Below are 26,026 nucleotides of genomic sequence, written 5' to 3' on the forward strand. Positions count from 1 at the left end.
TTTTTAAATAATCTCCCAAAAATAAATTTTATATATATTTAGCCAAATATAATAACTCCAGTAATAAGAGGAACCTGAAGGTAGGATAACAACTTAAGCCAAAAGAGTTTCACTTAACAAAAGTGGGATTGTTTCTTGGGAGAGAAAATATGATTGGATTCAAGTTGCTATATCATCTCCATATTCACTGCTAGTGTCCGCTTTGCTCTCCAACTTCAGTCCTGGAGGGCTAGAGATGTCAGAATGCACTTGAAATTGTTGCAGTGCCAACATTAAAAGGTGCAAATTGCACTAATTAGTAACATGTCTTAACAGCAGAGCCACCTGCAAGATTTCAAGGAGGCCCAAGATGGCAGTCTTCACATCCTCCATGGATGACTCTGCAGTCAGGTCACGCTCCCCGTCCATTGAGCCGCAGGTCAGAGAGCGACTACCCACCTATAGAATTAAACAAACTCAGATTATACACCAGCATATTAACGATTAGACACAATGGACATTAAAACCTGACCACTTATTTAAAAAAAACTTTTTACTATTGAATTAAAAAAAAATTATGTGTAAATATTGCTCGTGTCATGACAAGTGTTGCACATAGTAACTGATTGTGATACTGACACAATAGAAATAACCTTGCCAAAATATAGATAGATGGATGGTAAGAAATTTTTATCATAACTTTCTCTATGATTTCACACACTCCTTACCTTCTCTATGATGTCTAGGAGGCTGTTGAAGTGGTGCGTGCTGCAGCCTTCTGCAAGGTCCACCAGCAGCTGAGTTGCCTGTTTGCGTACCAGCGGGTCTCGGTCTTCAGCGATCTGGCTCAAATGAGGAATTACCACCACCTCAATAAGCTCCTCCTAAAAAGTAAAAGTTGGAAATATTATCTCTTTGGCTCGAATGTGGGTGAATGTTCTTTCCATTACCCTGCCCTTCACTTTAATTGTTCAGTCTAGAACGCCTAGTAGCCATTTTTGCCAGGGCTACAGCTTGCACCACTGGCAGAGATTAGTCATTTACCTCATTCGTACTGTATGAGGACACTGATGCTGCGGTATGAACAGACTCTCTCGCTGCAAGGGATAGTCTGCGGTGAACAGATTCTTCACTTTCTAAACTGAGAGGTCAGTGGCACCTGAGGCTGTATGCACAGCATATAAAGCTGATGGAATTGGCTGGCTGTGAGGCTATAGCTCTTCGCCTCTTCAAAACAAAGCTGACAGGGACGCATGTGCTAATTTGATCTGACAAAATGTCAGTTGCATTCTGTAATGTCAGCAGAAGACTAGCTCTGACGAGGAAGCTCCTCATCTGGCCAGACATGCACCTGCTGTCTCTCAGGGCAGAAAACGTTGTGGGAAATGATAACTAATGAGGACAATGGACAATGGTGGCATTTTCAGTCTCATCTAAAGCATATCAAATGGCGATAGTTTAGTTTCAAAATTCATGAATACATATCACACCATTCACAAATATATTTCTTGATTCAGCAACAAATGTTTCACAATAATAATTCATAACTTAGAAAGAAATGTAACACCATTCACAAATGCATTTTTCTAATTATTATTACTTGAAGAGCAAAAGGTCAGTGAAGTTACAGAAAACGTTCTGCTGACTTGCATTGATCTTCCCTTTTCATTGGGTCGTGAGGATTTTGCTGTTAACCTGTTCGGAGAATTTCACATCGTGTTCTTGTATCCAGGTCATGTCAAGACACCAGGCTGTCTGTGTTGACGTGTGACTGATGGACTTTCATTTAAATTCAGCAGAATTTACAGTTTCTACCACAACGAAACACTGGAGGATTTGTATTATATTTATGACTTTTGTCCTGATTAATTTTATGAAACCTGGGTTTTTGCAATTCCTAACTAGATAAGAATGACAATGCGTGAAAGTAGCGCCATGTTGTCAAACATTAAATCAAGTTCTCAAACATCAGTTGATGTGATTGACTGTAAACTTTGGAGACATTTGTTTAGCTGTCTTTTGAAGAGGGGAGGAAAAAAAAAAAAAAAAAAAAAAAAAAAAAACACATTTGTGCCTCAAGTGCAGACAGATTACTTTAAAAAAAAATCACTAATAAATGTAAGGGTTTTACATAAGTGGTTTGTAAATGTATTTATTTGGACGTCAGAAATTATATTAGGGAATCTTGTTACGTTTGTTGCTGAATCAAGAAATATATTTGTGAATGGTGTGATATTTATTTGAGAATTTTGAAAGTAAAGTATCACTAAATTCCAAGACTGTTTTCAGGTACAAAACACTGTAGCACATTACGAGCTGCTTAGGTTGGGCCAAGAGGCAAGATGGGCAGATGTCCACATGTGTATACCAGGTTGCCTTTACAATTAAAAACCACTACAACATTATTAATATGAATTTATTGAAATCAACCACAGTTTACCAAGTCATAGTTATTTCCATAATACGTTTCTCGTATTGAGAAGCTTATACACTGATCTGATTATAGAGGTGGGGAGTGTGAAATGTGAGTTTTGCACTCTCTGGAGGATTCTTAATTGTGGCATTAGAGGCATTCGTAGCACTTCACTCAAGTTCTCTAACCTTGAAAAAATACTGCATCAAAACATTCATGGCATATCACATAATAGCTTGTGATAGCTCACAATTTATTAAAACTTTTTTAATAACCGTTTTATTGCTTTAAAAGACCAATGACATTCTGACTTATTTTCAAAGAAAGAAAAAATAATGTAAAACTTTGCATGGTTTCCATACTTCAAGAGGTTCTTTTGAAGGACTTTAAAGTTTAAAAACCCAAATTCTCAAAAGTCATCAGAAATGAAAATGAAAGAGATTTGTAATTTAGATATGTACAAGCATGTCTTTATCATGGTGTCATGGAAATGGTGTGATGGAAGATTACATCCAGGCTAGAAGCCTGTTAGTCCAGTTTATTATTCTTGAGTGCACAGGAACTGACCAACCAGTGCTGAACTTGACTAACCCAGGTGCTTACTCACCTCATAAAGTTGACGATTGGTGCTCAGCACAAAGGAAAGAATATGAAGTACTTTAATTCTGATCATACTGCGAGTCTCAGTCCTGAAAGAGAGAAATAGAGACTTAAAAGTCCAAATGGTCCAAAAGGAGCATAACATCATTTAAATCCAGACTTCAGCTACACACACGCATGACTTGCAGTCTCACCAGCACCAGAGAAATCTTGCCAGTTAAAAAAAGGGCTAAGCAAGGCATCTGATAACTTGGTTAATGTAAGCCATATACTAGTCAGCAGTTTATTCCATAATGTTATAACAGTTATTGAACAGTACTAATTGTGTATTTTCAAAGTCAAAGTAAACTTTTCAAAAAATAATTTCTCATTTCATTTATGCCTAGTAGCAGGGTTCTTACGCATTTTTACAAAAGAATTATTACTTTTCAATTACTCTAAGTAATCATTACCACTAGGCCCGTGTTTTCGTGACTGCCAGCCAACCTGACAGTACCAGCATGGTTTGCACGCGCTGCGAGTGCTAGACTAAGAAGGAAAGTAAATGAACGGGTTGAATATAAATAGTTAGATGTTGCATGTTGAGATGTGGGTTACATGTTTAGTTGTAAACTTTGAAAAATCATAATATACATTCATGTGTCAATCATATTTCAATGACTTTTCCAGAATTTTTTTTTTCATATTCCAAAACTTTTCAAGGCCTGGAAAATTCTCTTTATGAATTGTATGACTTTTCCAGCTTTTTAATGACCGTACGTGCCCTGTAGTAGGGTCTGCAGATGTGGACAAGAGACTGTTAAACTTGTTTAAATAAACTTGTTGTCCTTGTACAATCAGCGGTACATTTTCTACAGACATAAAATTATATTAACTTATATTATTATATTAATTTATTTCGCAACTCAATAACCAAATTTAAAGAGCAAGGTGGAAACTAATAGGCAATTTATGGATTTTCATAGGCAAACTTGTGCCGCCAACACATTTGACCTTGTCACCAGGTCTCAATGAAACAAACTCACTCAAACTTAATTCTTCATATCAACCGTTTTGCACTTCATGCACATATCCTCATCATGGAAAAGACACGAAGAAATGCATATGACGCGACATTCAAGTTAAAAGCAATCAGTCTGGCTGTCTAAGAAGAGAATAGAGCTGCTGCAAATAGGCTTCAGTTTTTACCTGAAGAACTTCTCCATGAGTCTGTACAGGTTTTGGATCCAACCATCTTTAGCTGGCTGAATGGACTGAGCCCGGTAAGTGATGAGTGTGAGCACTGATGCATCCTACCAGAAATAAAAAAAAAAATTCTTAATTAAAAACACACATGCTTAATTATGCATTCTGCTCATCACTAGTGGTGTATTTGTTCTTACACTTCAGAAATCAATGATTGAAAACAAACAAAACAAAACAAAAAGGTCAAAAGAGCATTAACTGCAGGGATCGAAGGAAGTGGGAGTGACTGATTTGAGATAAGTAGAGGAGACTCACGGGTCGTCTGTCCGCACATTTCTCCACCAGGCTGAAGAATTTCTCTTGAGATCCATGGTATCCGTTCTGTTCATAAAGCTCTTCCACTGTGCTGAGCAGCTCGTACACAATTGCCTTCAACTCTGAACTCCCAATGGTCTGTGAGCAGGAGTTCAGCCATTACAGCCATTGGAGTGTACAATTTTATTTATTTTATTTATCTGTGTTGTTTCAAGCCAAATCAGTGTCTATATAAAGTATAAACATTTTAAATATATAGATGATAAAAACTAGCAGTAATAAATCCCAAATTCATAGAATTCTGCACTTTTACACATTCACTTCTCTTATGTGTGTTTAACAGAATAATTTATATGACTTTTCAATTACTCTAAAGGCAAAAATCACAAAGAGTCAAATTTACCAAAAAATTATGACAACCCTGAAAAGCTTAAATGACAGTGTTTTTCCTCCAAGTTCACGCAAGGCTGAGCCAGAGTTAACCTGATCAGGTTTGGGCATAGATCAGCTGTAATTTACAGGACTTTTAAAAGGAGACACGCAGCTGCGGAGATGCTGGAATACGGAAGCAATGCATGCAGCACCATGTTACCTGGTTCACCATGTAGATACTATAGATCTGTGCTAGTTTTAAATGTTGTAGTTATAAACGTAGAAAACCCTTTTTCGCACAGTCTTATGGGAACCATGTACTTCATTATGCATTCATGTGTCAATTATATTTCAATGACTTTGCAGAACTTTATATGTTTATTTTTTATTCCAAAAGGCCTGAAACATTCTCTTTTCAAATTTCATGACTTTCCCAGGATTTTAATGACCGTAGGTGCCCTGTGCTTGTACTGCTTTTTCTCACCTGAATTTGATGCAGCAGTCTTTCTATGATGGTCAGCAGAATATCCCAGGTGACCACCTGCAGCTCTTTACCATACTTCTTGATAAGTCTCGTGATTGACAGCACAATCTCGTAGGACACCACTTCATTGGCACACGTCATGGCCTGAAAGTCAAACAAGCAAATTAGATGGTAAAAAGTACATGACTGAAAAGTTACTCATACATAAGATAAATGCATATTTTTCCACCTGCTCAATCAGCCACTACATTAAATCACTGCAAGGGTGCCATTAATGGCACATGAACATCCAAACTGGGCTGATTTTTCTTGTTGGTCCCTGATATCTAATTCCCCAAATTTTAATCCAACCGAGCTATTGCGGGATCCACTGGAAAATAGTTCTACTCTGAGGCTCCACCTGCAGTCTTAGGGCGCTTTTACACCATAGTTCATTTGCATTGGTCGAAATCAGACGGTGAGTTCTGAGCATTGTATCATTTTCCTCTTGATTTGGTTTCCTTTCACAGAGGGAAAAATCCAAGCGAATCAAATTCAAATCACGTGAAAACTTTCACTCTGCTGTGTGTTTATTTTTGTTGAGGACTTTTACACTATGTCTGTAATTGACATTTTCATGATTCAAGTTGATTTACATACTTTGGCTGTTACCCTAGCAATTTGTTCATGTTCACTAAATACTGCAGACATGTTGGTGTTTTTGTGTGTTGTGGGTAGTTTGGCGAGTATATAGTCGGGAGACCAAATGTCTATGAGGCACTGCAGTTCAATTCAAACGGCCTGTAGGTGTGACAGTGGCCATATAGTAATCCAGAGCTCTGGCAGACACAGGCCACCTTCAGAGACCTTGTAGACTCCATGCCTCCAGGTCTGACCTGTTTTGGCAGCAGGAAAAGGACCGAAACACTACTGGGCTGGTCTGTTTGTTTCAAGTTCGACATTTGTTGTTAAATCAAACATTCTTCTGACCGGATGTTGGTTTCTCCTACACACTCCTACCTTGTAGAATGAGGGCAGCACCAGCGTGGGGGTGTTTTTAAGGGCAGGAAGACGATGGGCTCCCCAGAGTGCCATTCCAACGAAAAACACTGCCCCACGCAACAGAGCAGCATCTTCTGTATAGGCCCTATGGGCAGGAGCAGGCACACATACATAAGCAATAATATGAACTCAGTCAGAGTTATAGAATCAATCTCTCAAAATATGTACAGAGCCTTAAAAAAACAAACAGTCACGTAAACACACACACAAAAATGCTGAAAAGACGTCTTCCCATGCTAAACTGGACTGTGAGCCTGCGATCATCAAGGAGGGCAACTTCCATGGCAAGTTAAACGCCAATCAACGGCACCATGCAACACACATTTTGTCTGTTCTGAACGGACTAACTTTGCTACAAGTATAATACAAGTATGGATACTGAAGTATGAACATAAGTACTGAAAATTTGCTCTTTCACCAACCTTTAATTTTTTGCAGTCCAAACTCCAGGATTTTATTGGTCACTTTGTGATAGGACACCTTTATTGACTACTAAAATGTTGAAATGGTTTGACTCAATTTAAAGTGTAAGCTTAAGAGGTGGTGCAACAGATCCAAAAAAACCCAACTCACGTTCAAATCGAACCTTGGTGGCTCGGGATTCGAACAGCAACTTTTCAGTTACGGGTCCGCTTCCTTATTGGTTTGTATAACGTATCAACAGTTATCCATTTTTTTAATAAGTTTCAGAATCATTTACCATACCCCTCACTGTTCAGAGACTAGTTGGAGCAAACTCAGCACTGTGTTAAAGTGCTGCCCTTGTCTGTAATCTTCAGTATCCGTATCCGGACTGGCTGCATCAGTTTTGAATATCTCTACAGCTGATCAAGCAAGAACAACATCTGGCAGTAGTAAGCAGTGGATACAGAAAATAATGCGGGAAACATATAGTGGCCTGCTGGAGAAAATAAATCCTGAAAATGCATGTGCCATCCCACCAGTCGGGCATACATACACACACACAGCTAGCTGTTACCTCTCCTCCATAATTCGGCACATGGTATAGATGGCACTGTGACCTAAGTGAGTCCCAAGAACCTTACGCATCAACTGCAGAAACAAGAGAGAAAGAGAAATGAAAAAATAAAATGGAGGAGAGACGAGCAGGAAGGACAGGGGATGCTTCTTACCTTCCAGCAGGACTCACAGAACTCCTTCACATTGACTGTGCGGCAGAGTGTGATGATGAAGATAGTCAGGGAGTCGGAGGGCAGGCAGTTGTAACAGACCACCGCATCCAGCACCTGTAATGCCACCTAAACTCTCACAGACACACACACACACACACACACACACACACACTCAATAAAAAAAAGTCATATACAAGAGTATGTGAATCTAAAGTTTTAGAAACTCTGCTGTACCTCAATGTCAGTTGAGGATGTAGTTCGATTACACAAGAGGCAGATTTTCCTGTTCGAGGTAAAAATGCATAATCAGAACATAATTAGTGTCTGTATTTAATGGGATTAACATGGAAGTGTTCTTACTGGACCATCAGGGAGACATTCTGGTCCAAGTAGCAGCTGTTAAACTTCACCAGGTTGACCAGCACATGCAGGAAGTCTGCAGTAAGGCCTGTGTCCATCCACAAGAGCACAAAACGAGCTATGAAAAAAAAAACACCACAGAAACAAAGGCTTAATGATCAATAACGCTTCACACAACTTGCTTCAAATAATATTGTTCTTATAAATATTGTCAGAGGAAAGCTTTAAAATAGTAAACTTTATAAAGTTTAACAATAATTTGCTGTACAACATAAAGGGCAGAACGCAAATCAGTACATGGGTAACATTTTTAAATTATTTATTTTTATTTTAAAAGCACAATGTTTTCAAATTATTTTAAATGTTTTATTTGTGATTTTTCATTTTATAATTCTATAATTCAAGTGATTCCAACATGGTATCACGCATCCTTCTTGATTAACAAATTTATTTAAAGGAGGGTTCTGCAGGAGAGAAGAGAAGGTCAATGATTCGTCTCAATCCTACCTATGTCCTCCTCCAAATAGGTGATGTCTTTCCCATTCTCCGTGAGGGCCTTGAACACCTCCAGCCGATCAGCCAAGTCTTCGTTGCAGGGTTGATAGTTCCAGATGATTTTAAAGAAATAAGCTCTGAGTGGACCAAGCTTCTCTCCCTGCAGCACACACACACTTTCAGAACGGATTCCTTCTTTTAATTGATTAATGTTTCCTCCCACATTACTGCAGACTACGTAAAATGGAGCAGAAGGATATTGGGAGGTTTGTGTGTCACCTGTCCCTGTATTATGGCCCTGAGGAGCTGCAGGACGGCATGACGAGCTTCTGGTGGAGCCTCTGGATGAAGCATATCCTCCACCGCCTTCCATACTGCCTCCACCGCATGCTACAAAACACTCAAGGTTAAAATAACCTAAAATACTGAGATTCATAACCAAGAAAAATATACTGCTGCACAAACCTCCTCAAACTTTTTGGACTTTGCAAGGTCGCACACATGGTTGATTACATGAATGCGGTTGTTATATCCTGATTCTGGACTCAACTCCTAGAACGAAGGGAAGAGAAAACAACAAGGGATGAGCCCACAAAGTGACATTTGGACCGAAACTGAGGTACAAAAGCAAAATTTGTACAACATCACACTGACACAATTATATATTCAGAGAGCATGACATGGCACAAACCTTGAGGATATCGAGAGTGATGATGAACTCAGATGGTTTGGATTCAGTTGGCTTGTTGGGAATGCGGGATGGGCCCAGCCCAAAAATGGCCTTGACCTTGTCCTTCACGGACTCTTTACTGGGCGGTTTGCTCATGGTCAGGACTGAGATGGCGTGCAAGGCAATTCACTACATCGGCAGGAAGAGAGTACCCTGTTAGCAACCACCTTTACTGCATGGCAATGGTTTATCAGTAATCTGTGTTGGGTGGAATATTGACTGACTAGGTTTTGCACCATGGTCCTAAAAAAGAAAAAATCCCAATCAATAAATGGTAGTTTATTGCTCATACACTCTTCACGTCACATTTCTCTATAGGAAACAATAAGACTATTTATAAAGCATTTAAAACAATTGCCAAATCAATCAACGCTCCTCAAAACAAACTGGTTACAACACAGCAATTCATGAAACTTCAATATGGTTAGAAAAAAAGAGCAATGACAATTGTGACATGCATGGTTATCGGTTGTCACAGATTCTGACCAAATTAAAATGGTGCAATTAAAACTAGATTCTCACTGTTGAATTAAAACAATACCCAATGACAAGTCATAGTGTCGGTACAAAGTACCGATCTTAGGTTGAAATGAGGTAAGATTGCATGAAGTTGTCCTCAAGTTCGCCAATCAATGTTGTAGCACATTATCACATGCTCTAAAGTCTGAGCCAAGCTGCCTCATATTCATTAAAAGAGAAGAATTTTAAGACACCTTCGGACAAACATGTCCTGGCTTCGTGTCAACAAGTAAGCAACGGAATGACAGAAGAAAGTGCCAAGCGACCCACGACAGGACTGACCGGGGCAGCTGACAGAATCCGAGAGGGCGACACAAACAAGCTGAAATAAATAAATTTAGCCTAGCCGCCTGCTAAGCCAACAGCCAGCAGTGTAGCGGCGGCTGCGCAAGCCTCACCTTCTGAATGCGCAGATATGTCCTCGGTGTCATTAAAGTGCAAGTGTTTGGCGCTCAGCCCTCTGAGTCTCCCATAAATATGCATTTATATATCTTTCATTCGCTAAATACGTCCCCTCCGAACTGTCCCAGAGCAGCCCTCAGCCCCTACACACCTACCGGAAGTCATGTTTAATAAATTGGCACGGGCTTCCTTAAAAATATGTCACGTGACCGGCGCGTAGTGCGCTATTGGGTAATGTAGTTTTCGCACGACACAGGTCAGCGCTCCTCCGAATGGCGTTAATTTTTAACTGACCGCGATATGGTGAAGTCTAGCGTCTTAAAATGTTGCTTTTACTCTTCGTTTTGACTGAGTTTTACAGGTAGTGAAATGACCTGAAATGAAATGCTGTCGGATGACTAGTACGTTTCAAGCTTCGGTGAAAATGACATCCGATTACTTTAGTCGAAGTGGCTGCGGTGTCGCTGGAATGGGGAGAGAAACCAGGAGTAGTTATAGAAGAGGGATATCGGCACTTAGATCCAGGATGGCTAAATCAAATGATTCGGTCCAGGTGAAAGAGGAGAAGGAAGACATTAACCTCAGCCTAGACGCAAACCATCATCCTCAAACAGGCAAGCAGCTAACTTTTGGACAGTAAAACGCAAACATATTCATGTAATATATGACCATTGTGGATTGACCATTTTCCCAGTTCAACATTGTAGTCTTGACGGTTTTGATGTTGCTCATTTTAATATGTTCTGTTCATGACTCAAATCCAACTTAAATAGAGGTGGTATTTCTTTAGTCCCTACACCCTGAATTCTGAACCTTTCCACAGACTGTGCTACATCGGAACTTCCAGCTAGTGTCAAGCTAGAGGAAGAACCGAAGAGCTCAAGCAAACGCCTGTCACCACATCAACGAAAAAGGGGTCATTTGAAGGTCGAGTATGAGCAGGTGGACCCAAAACAAGAGCAATGGGAACCAGCCGACTGGAGGAGGCAACTGGAGAATATCCGAGAGATGAGGAAGGCCAGGGATGCGCCCGTGGACCACATGGGTGCCGTGAAGTGTTACGACTCTCAGGCTACACCTGAGGTGAAGTGAGACAGTGGCATCCCCAGCAAAATTCTAGTCATATTCTTACTTATATAAGACAATCTTATATTTGTCTTATTCACAATTACTTCCTTTAAGTCATTTAACCTTATGTGTTTTAATCAAGTGCACGGAATGTTAAAGGTCCCATGACATGAAATTCTTTTGCTGACGCTCTCTGAACGGTGAAAAACGGTGATAGGGGAGCTCAAAGAGTGGGGTTCACCCTTCTTAGTGGGATTATGTGAGTAGAAATGTCTTGAACAGTAATAACTACTCTTCCCTCTGTGTCTCCACTTCTCAATGTGTGTGCAGGAGATGAGGTATCAGGTGTTAGTTTCTCTAATGCTGTCCAGTCAGACCAAAGACCAGGTGACCAGTGCTGCGATGCAAAGACTCCAAGCCCATGGTCTCACCGTAGCCACCATCCTCAACACGGATGACGATACACTGGGCAGGCTCATCTACCCAGTGGGATTTTGGAAGGTGATAATTAAAAAAATCTGAATCTGTAGTGGTGAAGAGAGAGCTAAGCGTGAAAAAAAATTATTTGTCCTTACGTATGGGTATTGACCGAAAGAAAAAAAAATTGAGGATGAAGAGCCTCTCTATCGAGAGGAACTTGCTTAGATGTGGTCAGTTTTCCGCTGTGTCTCTTCCAGGCACATCCCGCTGGGCGGAGGACCAGGAGCTATGTCTGGTCTGACCAGCTCAGCCTGCTGACCCTCATCTGGACAAGCGGGTGGAAACAGACTTACTGACCTATTTTGTGGCAAATATGTATGTCAGTCTGTTCTGGTGTGTCAAAAAAGAACCAAAATAGCTTGTCTAATAAGCAGCAGGTGTGGTCCTAATTAATACGGGCACATCCTACAATGGGAAATCCCCCCCCATATTTCAAACAATTGATTTTCCCCAGATATTGGCTACCAATATTTTTAAGGTTTGACCGACAGAGGTTGCCACCCAGGCTCTTACTACTCATGCGAAGAAATATGAACTCTGACCCAAAAGAACAAATGTCTATGTGTGTGTTTGCTTAGTGAATCTAATGCCCAAACTGTCTTGTTAACAGGGTTCTTACGGTCATTTAAAAACATGTAAACGTCATGGAATTTGAAAAGAGAATTTTCCAGGTCTTGAAGAGTTTTGGAATATGAAATAAACATAAAAAGTGCTTGAAAAGTCATTTAAAACACATGAATATATAATAAAGTACATTGTTCTCATAAGACTACATTTATATCTACAACATTTAAAACTAGCGCAGGTCTATAGTGTATTTGCTGACTTTACGTAGTGAACCCAATCACGTGGGGCAGCATGCGTGTCTCCGCAAGCACATGTCTCCTTTTAAAAGTCATGTAAATTACAGCTGATCATCTACATCCGAACCTGATCTGGTCCATTTTACTCGGGCTCCGGCTGCATGAACTTGGAGGAAGAAACTGTCGTTTAAGTTCAGCTTTTCGACAGCAAGTTTTAGGCCTTTGGCAAGTTTTTTTTCTGTTCACATGGAGTTCACCGTATAACGGTGTCAAAGGTCAGAGTACGGCAAAAGCTTGCAAAGTCTCACAAATATATACAATACTTCCTGACAGGAAATAATACATGCAGCTCATCAAACCTTTGGTAAATGGGTTTCACAGATTAAACAAAATGCTACTCAACAGTCGTATATGGAGGCTGTAATCTGCTGTAGGGTGTGTTACTCATATATCAATTATAAATATACACACACACACACACACTGTTTTACCCAAGTTCTTCCTCTTATAGCCTCTTTTTTCTGCCATTGTAGACAAAGGTGAAGTACTTAAAACAGTGCTCAGCTATTCTGCAGAAAGAGTATGGCGGGGACATCCCCAGCTCAGTAGAGGGTCTGACAGGCCTGCCTGGAGTCGGACCAAAAATGGCCCATTTGGCCATGGACATTGCATGGAAGCAAGTCTCTGGCATTGGTAAGCCCCTTTGTCTTTGCATCCATTGCCATTCTGCATTTCTTTTGAAATAATGTTAATTAAAACACGTGTGTGGAAGAGTAGGAGTGGACACACACGTACACCGCATCTCTAACAGGCTGGGGTGGACTCAAGACAGGACCAAAAATCCAGAGCAGACACGTCAGGCCTTGGAACAGTGGTTGCCAAGGTAATACTGAGATATAAGATTTTTTTTTTTAATTTAAATTCTACTTTCTTATTCTTTGTTTGCTTTCTACAGGGAGCTATGGAGTGAGATTAACTGGCTGCTGGTGGGTTTCGGCCAACAGTTATGTCTTGCCATAAGCCCCCTATGTGCCACATGCCTAAACCAGCGATGCTGCCCATCCGCCTTCATCACTTCTCTAGAGAAGAAGCCCAAACTAGGCTCCCCCAGGTCCTCTAAATCTCCTCAGAAGCATGTGGGCTTGGACAGTTCTGGACCTGCTTCTTCAAGTCATGTCAGAGAGGAGAAGAATAAATCCCCCCTGATTTCACCTAGTAGGAAAAAGACACCCAAAATCTCTCTAAAAGAAGAAGAGCAGCATGTGACCGGTCCTCAGCTGTCCACTCGAAGCTCGAGATCCAAAAGCAAGATCAGTGCCCCCAATGATTGATTGATTGTTAATATGCCAACACATTACAAATATATTTTTAAATTTAATTTCTGTACAATAATGGGAGTCAAACTCCAATTTGTTCATTAAAGGTGCATAGAACAATGTTGACCCCTAGAGGGCGGTTTGGACACCGAATTCTTCTTTACTCTAGATTTTGTTACAGTGTGGATATATGACCATTTTAAAATATGGTTTGTTCCAGTTCATACGATCATCATGCGCAATTTGTGTCTCTGTAGATGCTCGGGTTCGCAAGCCTCACGTTGATGAGTAATGCATCAAAACTATTAAAGTTGTACAAAGCTGAACAGAATGGAGGATACGAGTCTCATATAGAAGTCACCAGTGCATGGGGACAATAACTAAACTGGGAGCTGGATGCAACATGTAAACGTAGGAAATTTCAGAAAACATATTTCAATGGATTTCTAATTATATTCTAATAGATAATTATATCATATACATATTAGATCATGATGCAATATTGGATTATATTTATGCAACATGTCAGTCATGTGGGGGAGGGCAGGAGGAAGTGTTCCCAAAACTCCCTTATCCAGGTTCTAATCTGTGGGCTGAGCAGCTAATTGAAGGGAGGTGAAGCTCAGACTTCCAACCCCAACACGTGGGTGTCAGACAAAGCAGCCTGATATCCTTTCCACTGGAAAATCAATGTGGGGTATTTTTTTTTTTGCTATATATAAATGAAATAAATGCTAATTAAATTGCTATAACTGCCTATTTGACGAATACGAAATGTATTTATAATCTGTATGATTATGTTCCTTGCTCGGTCGGCTTGAGGTTCAACACCGCGGATATTCGCTAGCGTGGAAGAGAGCGCTGCCATTTCCACGGAATGGAACACGGAAAAGTCCACGTAAAGGGCGGAACTTCCCAGATTCCTCACAATTTCATCTTCCTGTGCACCACCTTCGCATGCCTCCTCGCATCGTAATGCATACTTTATAGCTTCTGTCCGGTGAACTGGCTGCGAATATATATAAATTAATTAATAACCCCAAAAAGTTTATTCCCCGCTGATTCCCTGCAGGGGGAGGAAACGGGAACATGTCCCTGCACACTGTATGCAGATGTGGGTGTGAGACAGCGGGCGTGTCGTGGGCTGTATTACCAGGCGCGATCTGGAAGCTACTTCTCCGGTTCTAATCGGATCAGCTCCGGGGGGGATGGATCGCAGGCGGACGCGGCACCTGTCGGAGGGAATGCGGGAGTGAAACTTCTTCCCACTTCTTCTGGAAAATGGGCCAGAATCGCGCACTCGGTTGCGCTCGGAACGCGCAGGAAAGCGGACGGGTCGCGGCCGTCTGAGCTTTTCGGAGGGGGGCTCGGATCTGACAGACTCGTAAATCTTTTTTTTTGGGCCAAATATGAATGCAAAGTAAGAAAATAAAAAAGATCAGCTGGCGCAGATGGCGTGTTGAGGCCACTTTGACGCATGGAGATGGCTCAGAGTTCGGAGAAGGAGATCATGAGACCGCGGCTCTGCTACCTGGTGAAAGGTGAGCGCGGCTACGGGTTCCACCTGCATGGCGAGAGGAACCGGGGCGCGCAGTACGTCCGTAAGATCGAGCCCGGCTCCCCCGCCGACCTCGCCGGCCTGCGCTCCGGCGACCGGGTGGTGGAGGTCAACGGCGAGAACGTGGAGGGGGATCCGCACCACCTGGTGAGTGGGAACCTGTCGGAGCTGTTTAGCCTGGAGCTGTTTGAACATGGTGTGGACTGTTTTGACAGCGTCTCAGGTGATCTGCTTTGCTGCTTGCCCATCCCTGTTCACCAGGTGGTCCAGAAGATCAAGGCCAATGAGCACAGGACCAGGCTGCTGGTGGTGGACCGTGGGACGGACGAGCTCCTGCGCTCCAGAGGGCTACCGTGCGTGGAGGAGCTGGCCGTGGAGATGGGCTGTCTGTCTCCGCGCAGCTCCGCCACCTCCTCCCCACACGTCCCCATGTCTCCGGCCTCCGCGTCCGGCCAGTGGGACTTTGTGGTGAAGGCCAGAGAGGAGGTTGAGCCCACATCCCCTCTCCTCAATGGCCAGAGGGTAAGCAGGCGGTCAGGCTGGGTACCCCATCCTAAACCAAACATCAATGTTGAGGATGTTAAACAACGATGACATTTCAGGTCCAGTGGACATGGAGACAGCTTGGCCAGATGGTGAGAGGCTCTGATTGTTTCCTGGACACGTGGTGTTCATTGAATTTCAGTATTAGAGGTTAATGAGGATCAACCTCATAACTTGACAAAAATCTCTTTTATTCGTTTAACTTTTGGGACTCTATTGTCTAGTCAATGATATAGCGAGTCGTAATCTGTTTTTTGTGAGTAATTGGTTTGAGGGGTGAGTCTTAAGAAAACTGAATTTAATGAAAAGACAATGCACCAACCCAGAGCACAAACACACCTACGCAGTATAATTAAATCGGCACCCGCCTGCATGCACTCCCACTTACGACTCTCACAAAACCACGGGCCAAGCAGATTCCATTTCCATGGTAGCACAGTAAAATGAATTTACGTTGTTGACAATATTTAAAAAGTAAAGATAAAGACTGGTTGAAACATTGTCCACACTAAACCTGTATTGTACAGGATCATTTAGAGCCTTACTAAGAGAAACAAGGAATAAAAATACAGGCATATATGCATCATTTTCATTTTTTTCTATTAAAAAAATCTTGCTGAAGGGGGGCAATTTGGGATTTGAACCCGCAACCTCCTGATTATGAGTTCACCTCCTTACTTGTTAGGCCGCCAAGGCCATAGTAATAATCTGAATGGCTCGGCACCTTCTGCTGAAAAACCAGCAGCCTTCTAGACCTTTCCACTGTTCAGAGTAAGCATACTACTGCTGTTACGTAAGCAGACCGACTGGAGAAGGATGAGCTTCATGCAGATGCAGATGTTTCAGTTCCAATGAAATTGCATGGAATACTGAATCTGATTCAGTTCCGGAGTGTTCCTGTTTTTTTTCTGGGGTTGTGCTTTATATCGATAAAATACCATTTTGGTCTGTTTGAAAATCAGGCCAAATTCAGATTGTATGGAACATCTGCAGTATTATGCCAAAGCGATATTTTAGTATGTTTTTAAAAAAGGACACTGTGCAAGTTGTGATAAATGTAATTATTGTTACAGATTCTCTAAGAGACAAGAAACGTTTTTTTTTTATCATGTCATCTCTGTGCTCTGTGTCAAGTTGATACCAAAACCAACCCCCATGTTCAGCACCCGCTTTACCTGCCTTGATCTAAGGGTCTCTGCACCACCACTGTACAACGTCACTGTCATCATTAAAGTGTGGGTGTGTTTTCACGGCAAACAGAGTGACTCATCTGGGTCACTGCTGTAGTGACAAGTAGCTGTCAGCGAGTTACGGGGCGGTTAGCGTGTCTGGGGAAATGCAGATTTTGTTGTGTGGTACAGGAGAGTAGGGCAGCAGTGTTAATCCCTGCCCCATAGCAGTGTGTTTGGAAGATGAGAAGGATGCTCTTTGTCCGGCAGAGCTTCTTGTGCACTGATGCAACACTGAAACAGTGCCAAAGCAGTGTGGGTAAGTGTAAGTGTTTGTGTGTGTGTGTGCATTTTTGGGTGTAGTCCCTGATACCCTGTATGAGTGTATTGTTCCCAGTCATTGTTAAGTCACTCCATACAGGGGGTCTCCATGCCATTCTTATTGAAAGAGTGGATGGAGGCTGGATTATGAAAAAAACTGTGGATTTTGGGCCTGTTTTATTAATATGTTTGCAGAGTTGATCTACATAACACTTGTCCACATGAGGATTTTTTTTATTTTTTTTTTTCTGAAAAATTTCTTTCCACATGCGACCTGTGTGGAGGGCAGAGCATCCATATCTCCTTTGGTGCGATGTGTGTTCATAATACGTTTAAGAGATGAAGCTTCAGACTGTCCCAACAAGCCAATCTAAGCGGCTCAGATGTTGCCCAGGTGGGATTACTGCTGCCGTGGGAACACCCCAGGGGTGTGGCTGTCAAATGTTAAGGATTTTTAATCTGTAGCAGTAATCTCTAAAGATGTCTTTTTATTAATCACGTTCTTATCATCCCATTTAAGATGATCATGTTTCTCAGCCCTACTTCTGGTCTATTCCCAGTACTTATCTTGATACTCTGAGTGCAGTTGGTCAGAAGCATGTCATGACACCCATAATCCCTTCTGACACCATGTTGGTGTGTGTGGTGACCTGTCTCCTCTGTGATTTGCATGAAACATACTCTGACATTCACACACACACACATACACACATTCAGGTCATTAAACAAGCAGTTACTTCTTTACATTGCTAGTATAACCTAAGAGTTGCATGTACTGGTGGTGCCAGCCTTCTACAGAAGCTGCGTAAGAGGATGAAGCTGGATTTTGTCGGGTTGCATCAGGTGAAGTGGCAGATATCTCAGGCTATTGATCTGTAGATCCACTGGTGTCTGACTGAAGGCTCCAAAAGTTAACAAGCACAGCAGTGCTGCAGAAACAGGCCCTTCATCTACTCACTGCACTGTAGAGCACTTTTCCACATCTGAACCTTTGTGAATTGGTCACGTTAAGAGCCTGTCCTGCACGGTTTGCTCATTTGATTATCATTAGACTAGAGCTGTTTTTCATTTGAATGCTTGTAATGTACCAAATGTGTGTGTGTATGAGTGTCATGATCTAATGTCTTCTATATTTCCTAGAGTCCCATCAAAAGCCCATCTCTAGTGGTCAAAGGCTCTCCAGCCAACTGTTGCCATGACAGCCCACCATCACCTGCCATCGGCACCAACCTGTCTGAGCTCAGCGTTGACCTCAGTGGATCGGACACAAGCGCCCTGGTATGTGAGCTTGTGCGCACACACACACACACACACACACACTGTCTTTGAAGGTTAGGCAAGAGATTGAGGATTGAGGCCATTAAATTATCGAATGGCAAACAGATGAATTTCTCTGTTAAAGCGTGTCATTTTTACTTTTGCTGACCTTGATTTCCTCTTTGCGATCTAATATCTTGCGATTTAAGCTCCATACACGAGTGTAATTGTGCCTTGAGGCCACTGTTAGATTCAGTTACTGGACCTGCTGGCCTCGGGTGTTAACACCCTTTGTGTGCGTCCCCCTGTTCATTGTGTATGAGGGTGTGAGTGTGTACTTTTCCTTTCTAAGTGTGTGTATGAGGAATGTTGAGGACTATTGTTGACTTGGATTTTTTTAAAACCTTGTGTTAGAATCACAAAGACACACAAATCTCTGGAACACAATAAGAGAATATAAAAAATCACAAACTAAACAATTCACAAATCATTCAAAGTATACCGTATAAAAAAATATATACATTGGAACCCATTTGGCTCTGATTACAGCATTAGCCGTTCGCACATGGGATTTATTTCAGTCCTTTTGTGTTGAGGATGGACTTCGTGTATTTTCCTTTCTACTTTATCACTCTGAACAGAGTAAACCCAAATCTTCCTGTTGCTCCAGAGTCCAATGTTTGTGCTTCCTAGCACATTTTTATGATAAGGTGACTCTTACTGTTGCACAGCTCCTCCAAATCCTCTGCAATTTTACATCACCAAACTTCATTTTCCATTTCTGCCAATATGTCTCTTTATCCTTCCAGTTTTTAAGAATGCTTTTGGACATTTCTTTGCAAAAAATTGACCCTTCTGAAAAACCAGTAGCATCTTTTCCACAACACGGTTGTTTAAGAAATTAGAAGGTATTCACTTGTGTAGTGGCCCAGACTTATGAGTGTTTGTGGTGACAATGACAAATGATCACTTTCATATATTAATCACTGCAGTAATTGAACCAATCAATGGCTCCAGGAGGCAATTTTTGGGGGCTGGCAAGTGTACTCATAATAAAAGGTCACAACTGCCATCCACATATTTATTCATTTATAATGTATAATATACTTTAATACTTTAAGATGACAGTATTTACTGATGAAAATTAAGTATGTGATAAATGATCATATTGTTTCTTGATGCACAGGTTTTGCTATGAAGTATGATTTTTTTATTTATGAAGTCTAATGCAACGTAAGTTGAGATCAAGACAGTACCATCAATGGTGTTTGTGTTCCTGTATATTTTTAGCCTTGATGACAAGGTGTGGCACAGTGCACCTCCTAGCCTAAACCACCACTGATTTCTATTGTTTTGGAACAGGAAGTGACATTGTGTCCATAAAATTGCCTTGTTTCTATAGGGTATGGCTGTTTCCTGGGGAAGTGACCTCAGGCCGTCTTGTGTTGTACCAGACCCACACTGATCCGCCTTTCCTGTGCCGATGATGGAATTGAAGATTATGAAAGCTCTTTTATAATTACGTTGCAGCGATATTAGCCACCTGGTCTGGTTCAGTTTCAAAATTTTTCATAATTCTGAGATCATTAGTGATTTACATAAGTTCAGTGACATCATAACATTATACGGTGTTATATTGCTGACACACTCTGTTGATGAAAAGACAATTGCGGAGCAGGTTTAGTCTAACCTTCTTCCATTTTAGCATTTCTGATCCTCAGTGAACTTCTCCCTTCTCCATGAACTCACCCTGCTCATATTCTCTCCAGTTGGCACAGGAGACCTATTCCATGGCCCACAAGGACCTCCGCCCAAGAGAGTGTCACATTGTGAGGGGGGAGCAGGGCTTTGGATTCAATCTGCATAGCGACAAGATGCGCATGGGCCAGTATATCCGCTGTGTGGACCCTGGCTCCCCAGCAGAGCAGTCGGGGCTGAGGCCGAAGGACAGACTCATTGAGGTGATTGCAGGAGACTGTTTCAGATTGGATTACAGCAGATTAGCCAGATTACAACCAGATTAGGCTGTGGGTGGTTTAGTCTTGTTTGTATAGCTGTGATTGAGGTATTTGTAAAAAGAAAGTTATTAGCATCATATGAACATATCTTTTGTTCAGTAGGTTTAGAAAATAGAAAAGAATTGTTTCTACTAAAAGACAGTAAAACTATGCAGAGAGCAAATTGTGCCTTGTTTCTGAACAAGTCTGAAGATGTGAGTGACATAATCAGATCAGATGTGATTGATTAGTAGCAGAGTCTCATCTTCTCGCTCTTCCCTGTGATCCAGAAATGCAGACGTTATGATTTGCGGGGAGTCTGTTTTTTAATGAGCAGGATGAGTTTGATCGTACACTAGTTGTTCTGAGAGATTGCAGGAGGAGGAAGTGGAGCAGGTCTTTGCCTGACCCCTGCTGCTCATGCAGTGCAACTGCAGCACTGTGTCATGGTCCTTCTCCCTCTGAGGACCTAGAGATGGCCAAACATCACACAATGAGCAGTTACCTGCTTCTCAAAATTACACAGAAATATAGACATTAGTCAAACACTATACTATACGGATCACATGACTGATATAATGACATATCATGCCACCAATAGACAAATTTTTATGGATTTAATGTAAAAGTATGCAAAAGTAGCACTAAGGCCGCATCACATTTCTCAATTTGGTGATATTTACTGTAATGGGTATGCAAATACATTTTTAATTGTAGTCAAGGAAACCAGCCCTCATAAAACCGTGACCATTTTGTTATTAGAAATGAGTTTTTACATGCTCTCTTATCGTCCAGGTGAATGACATGAACATTGAGCACTTGAGGCACTCTGAGGTGGTGGCTATGATCAGACGAGGAGGGGACCAAACCTCTCTGCTGGTGGTTGACCCAGAAACAGACGAGCTCTTCAAGAGGCTAGGGATCACACCCACCAACAAACATCTGGAAGGTCGGTTTATGTCACTGAGCTTCTCTTCAGTGTTATGGACGTGCTGTATGGTTGTGGATTTCAGAAGGCCTTCATGCAAAAGTACTAAAACTACAATAAGTTGATATTTGAACCCTTATCACCTGAATATGTAGGTTTTAGCATGTAGAATGTGTAGGATTTATCACCACTACATTTCTATTATTTTATCTTGCAGAAGACTGTGTAGATGGACCAGTTCTAGAAAGTTCTGGGGATGATTCCGCAGTGTCGGTGGATTCGCCCGTCACCGTTGTTGACGTTGCGATCTTACATAAGTCTGTGACACCATCGCTGGAGGACGAGAACCTGGCTGTTGCTGTGCCAGTCATAAATGTCACCCTGATAGATCCGCCAATTTCAAATGGGTCGCCACGACACCGCAGTCCGGACAGCACCTCCACCCGCTCCACCCTGTCTGAGATAAGCACCGAACTGAGTGGCTCAGACACCAGCACCAAGGTGCGTGTGTGTGAGAGAGATAGAGAGAAAGAACAAATTGCACACTAGTTGATATTGATGAATTCTGATTTTGATTGGCTGATCAAATAGTCTTACAAGCATGGGGTTTTTTTTATATCTTAATATATAATGCACTTATTTAGTCAAGTCGAACCAGCTCTCAAAAGACATTACACACTAAATACAAATATCTGGGATATTTTGGTTAAATCTATTAATTGTATACTACAATACATATGTAAATCGAACACAGGTTCTTTTTAATAACCACTTGAGAATAATGTGGGTTTTTAATGTTTGTTTTAAAATGATAACTCATGTTTGGTGTGACAAGCTAGCAAGGGGTGGCTCAGGGATAAGCACAGAGAATGCATGTAAAGACTCTCAGAGACTGACTGGTCGCCATTTGATCTTTTTTATCGCGAAACACAGGTCAAGGAGGAAGAGGACCACCAGCCATTTGACCCGTTCAGGGAGAGTGGACTTCAGCTCAGCCTGACCGCTGCTGAGGCCAAGCAAAAAGCCTATGCCAAGAGGAAGAAGAAGAAGGCTCCTCCTATGGACTGGAGCAAGAAACAGGAGCTATTCAGCAACTTCTGAGAAGATCCCCCCAATTTCCAGGACAAGAAGACATTAGTGTAAAGAGTCCTTGATAAATTAAGTGGGGAAAGATTTAAGTATCATCCTCACCACCTACTTGTCAGCTACTTTTCTGAGCCTGTGCTAGACTTAGGAACAAGTGAAAATTGGACCTATAGGTGTGAGGTGTGGGACAGGCAAGTCAGAAGAAGTGAAGGACGAAGTCCGCCAGCGAGAGAAAGACGTGGCAGAAGGAAATATGCACCGGTGAAGTTTCTTTAACTACTCCTCAATGACTGAAAGCTGACCAGACTATGAATATGCACTCTTCTATTTCAAGCTCAATGTCAAACAGGAACATTATAATCGTCCTTGGCAGCAGCACACACAGCTTAATGTGACATTCTTTCAGAATGCATATTATGTATTTTAAGGTTATGAAGAACATTGCATATCAGCAGCTATGATGTTTTTCTTTTTATTTCAGTATAAGCTTCTTTATAAGATGCATTAGTGTATTTAACAGGAAGTACTGGCTGAATTCAGAACTGAAGTCTACTATGCAGTAATTTCACCTACTAAAAAATTACTACACATCATATATCATGTGTGTATAGTTTTACTATTAAAACAGGCATCTTGTTGCTGTTCCTGAATGAATGTTTTATATCATTTTATAGAGTCACTTGCAACGAACGTCCGTTCGTTGGAAAGAGAATTTGCTTTTAGATTTTAATGACGCACAGGATTCTAGAAAGCCAAAACAGTATCTGTATTTTGGTGAAGTGGAGATATATCGAGTCAGTGTGCCTGCTGTGTCTGCTGATGGATGTAAAGGATTTCTTTATCAATACATTTTGCAACTTTCATGCTTCTTGTCCTTTTTTAAAAAAAATCTAATTTAGCTTGAAATGAAATGAATGCAGACGATACAGAGATGAAGGTACTTGTTACTCCTTTTAGCCACGGTTAGTCAAAGCTTCCACTAAAGTAAAGCCAGAATGGCTGAGCTGCTGGCATAAAGCGTACGTCTCCAACACATGATCAGGTGACGATCGGCGAGCCAAAGACAAAACCCAACTAAAACATTCAACTACGACTGAAGAATACTATAAAAACGGCTACAAACACAAAACCAATGCTGTAGAAAAGGCAGGATGTATTTGAACCACTAGATGGGAAAATTGCCTAGTGGTATTTTTGTGGAAAAATTGTCTTTGAAAAATTGAGGACGATCAGCCTTCATTTATTCCATCCCCTCAGTTGATTGTGGCAGGGAAGTAAGAACGTTCTCCCACATGGAACAGGATGAGGACTAGGTGTTCAGGAACCACACTTTGTATTCTCATATGTCGTATAATTGCAAGCACATGTTGGAAATTGTGTGTGTGTGTGTGTGTGTGTGTGTGTGTGTGTGTGTGTGTGTGTGTGTTTTTCTCTCAGTACGCATGTGCATCTGTGTATCCTTATTTCAGTTCCTCATTTCTCATTCAAGTCCAGGTTTATTTTTAAAGGCCTCGAGTTTAAATGAACTGAGAGCTTCGCACATGGATCACGCTACTTACACTCACCACTCAAGACAACTTCCACCTCGCATTCCTCAAGCCCCAACAGTCTGCATAAATACTGTACAATCACAGGATCCACTTAAAAAAAGCAGCATTTTTTTATATACATTCGTAAACACATACCAAATGTGTGTGTATAATGTTAAGTGAATTCTGCTGCACTTTAATCAGGGAGGAAGTGAATGTTAATGTTAGTAGAGTCTAAGGCTTTCATCAGAACCATGCCTGCTTACTAGTGGCAATGTAAACACACACAACCGACTATAGACCACGTGGATCCCATATGCAGCCCTCTCTCTCATTTATTCTCCTCTTTCCACCCATCTATTCTCTCAACTACTTCACCATTGCATCCTTTCACATAATTTCCTTGGGTTAACCACAGCTCCATCTTACAAACAATTTTATATGTAGAAACAAACAGGAAAATGAAAGATTACAGTGATATATGTTTTAAAAATGGGAGTTAGGAGCGAAGCAGGAGGGTGAAGGAAAGGGAGAAGGGATAGGTGGTGGGAGGTCTCCAGTCTGTAGGGATTTTCCAGCGGACTATTTTTATACTTGTGCTTACAATGAACCTGCTCATGCAAACCATTCACAATGTGACAGAGGTGGACGGCTTCACTCACAAACCACACACACTTAAAAGGTCGTCTGAGGTTACTAATTGGCCTACCATGGCCAAGTTTGCAGCAAAACCTTTTCAGACGATAATCTTCCAGTCATGACAAAATGCAGAATTTAGCTGACACTACATATACTATCTCTCTTTATCTCCAGACATCTTTAGTTATGGTTTTCTTTCTAGTTATCCTAGAAATTGTCAAAGCTAAACATTTAGCCCTTACCTTTCTGGTGTGCACTGAGGAGCATGAGGAGAATTTTTCTTCATACCTTCTAATGCAAAACAACATGCAAAAAGTCTTAATTAGTAGCACTGCGTAAGTGCATTCCCCCATTCCCCAACTCTGTCTACATTTGACCACAGAAATGAAGTCTCAGGTCGATTAGAATATCATGTTGTAGTGTGCAAAGCATTCATAAAGATGTACAACTCTGAGTAACCTTATTCATGCTTTCTGTTATAAATTTTTTAAATGTTCTCAGTCATAGTCTCCATAAAGTTCAGTTCAGGTGGTGGCATACCAGGGAGAGAGAGCAAATGAGTGATAAATGTATCTGAAGCAGGCATTTGAAATATGTTGTAATAACGTTCTGAATTTAACATGAAAATGCATTTCCCCAAAAGTGGGGGTGTACATAGGGATGATGGAAAATTATCCATCTGATCATTATCCAGAGTGATAATATTTTTTATATTACACTTTCGTTTTTCCATCAGTTCTGGTTCACTTGGACCCTAACTATGAATACAATCATTTTATTCACTCTTTTGTAGTTTTTCTTACATAAGTCAGACTATCAGAAAGTTTGTAGTTACTCTATGTATTCTCTAAAGAGGAAGATCTTAAGATGCTATTCGAAAATACTCAACCTCACTGCCTGACTACATCATAACATTGGATAGCCTTTCTATCTCACCAAGTACAGAAGTAACAGATCTAGGTGTCCTTATTGATGCAGGTCTCTTATTCAATTCGCATTAGGATAGAATTCTTTCACCGTAGAAATATTTCAAAGATAAGAAATATGATCTCAATGCACAATGGAGAAAAGTTGGTCCATGCCTTTAGTGCATCAAGGTTAGATAACTGCAATGCACTACTGTCTGGATGTTCTAGTAGGTGCATGAGTAACCTCCAGCTAGTTCAGTATGTTGCAGCCAGAGCCATCAAGCGGCCAGAAAACCTCAAGTCCAATGATGAGACCACCAGGGAGGTGCAGATGAGAGGTGGGCATGGACTACTCACCCCGCCACGACCAGGTCCCGCCGATCCAAAGATGGACTC

The 26,026-nt window shown here is 41.3% G+C and overlaps 3 protein-coding genes across 8 annotated transcripts in view; 2 read left to right on the forward strand and 1 right to left on the reverse strand.

Moving 5' to 3' along the window:
* tsc2 (TSC complex subunit 2) overlaps positions 1–10,183 on the reverse strand; it is a 32,059-nt gene extending 21,876 nt beyond the window's left edge. For 4 of the 5 annotated variants that reach the window (XM_028971644.1, XM_028971642.1, XM_028971643.1 and 1 more), the window contains exons 1-16: positions 10,025–10,183; positions 9,069–9,236; positions 8,843–8,929; positions 8,657–8,767; positions 8,390–8,537; positions 7,883–8,000; positions 7,757–7,805; positions 7,523–7,648; positions 7,369–7,442; positions 6,348–6,474; positions 5,349–5,492; positions 4,493–4,630; positions 4,181–4,284; positions 3,000–3,081; positions 708–863; positions 325–438 (exon numbers count right to left, since the gene is read on the reverse strand). In XM_028971644.1, the coding sequence (XP_028827477.1) occupies positions 325–438; positions 708–863; positions 3,000–3,081; positions 4,181–4,284; positions 4,493–4,630; positions 5,349–5,492; positions 6,348–6,474; positions 7,369–7,442; positions 7,523–7,648; positions 7,757–7,805; positions 7,883–8,000; positions 8,390–8,537; positions 8,657–8,767; positions 8,843–8,929; positions 9,069–9,203 (1,713 nt within the window). In that variant the 5' untranslated portion in view covers positions 9,204–9,236; positions 10,025–10,183. Of the gene's footprint in view, positions 1–324; positions 439–707; positions 864–2,999; positions 3,082–4,180; positions 4,285–4,492; positions 4,631–5,348; positions 5,493–6,347; positions 6,475–7,368; positions 7,443–7,522; positions 7,649–7,756; positions 7,806–7,882; positions 8,001–8,389; positions 8,538–8,656; positions 8,768–8,842; positions 8,930–9,068; positions 9,351–10,024 lie in introns of all 5 variants that reach the window. The other variant, XM_028971639.1, reaches the window with a different exon arrangement.
* Positions 10,184–10,263: 80 nt separating this feature from the next.
* On the forward strand, positions 10,264–13,816 carry nthl1 (nth-like DNA glycosylase 1). Its single transcript, XM_028973720.1, has 6 exons — positions 10,264–10,642; positions 10,852–11,111; positions 11,427–11,597; positions 12,913–13,072; positions 13,157–13,262; positions 13,335–13,816. Exons 1-6 carry the CDS (start codon positions 10,408–10,410, stop codon positions 13,708–13,710), a joined length of 1,308 nt encoding a protein of 435 aa, XP_028829553.1. The 5' UTR covers positions 10,264–10,407; the 3' UTR covers positions 13,711–13,816.
* A 529-nt stretch (positions 13,817–14,345) lies between these two features.
* On the forward strand, positions 14,346–23,417 carry nherf2 (NHERF family PDZ scaffold protein 2). Of its 2 annotated transcripts, XM_028973718.1 has the most exons (9): positions 14,346–14,667; positions 14,768–15,400; positions 15,515–15,775; positions 15,856–15,888; positions 18,427–18,564; positions 20,313–20,504; positions 21,336–21,489; positions 21,686–21,969; positions 22,402–23,417. In XM_028973718.1, exons 2-9 carry the CDS (start codon positions 15,173–15,175, stop codon positions 22,567–22,569), a joined length of 1,458 nt encoding a protein of 485 aa, XP_028829551.1. In that variant the 5' UTR covers positions 14,346–14,667; positions 14,768–15,172; the 3' UTR covers positions 22,570–23,417. The 2 variants fall into 2 exon arrangements, with proteins under 2 accessions (XP_028829551.1, XP_028829552.1); XM_028973719.1 differs by lacking the exon at positions 15,856–15,888 and having other exon boundaries at positions 14,401–14,667.
* Positions 23,418–26,026: the final 2,609 nt, after the last annotated feature.

This window comes from Denticeps clupeoides, chromosome 3 (genome assembly GCF_900700375.1).
Source record: "Denticeps clupeoides chromosome 3, fDenClu1.1, whole genome shotgun sequence".
Lineage (NCBI taxonomy): Eukaryota > Metazoa > Chordata > Actinopteri > Clupeiformes > Denticipitidae > Denticeps > Denticeps clupeoides.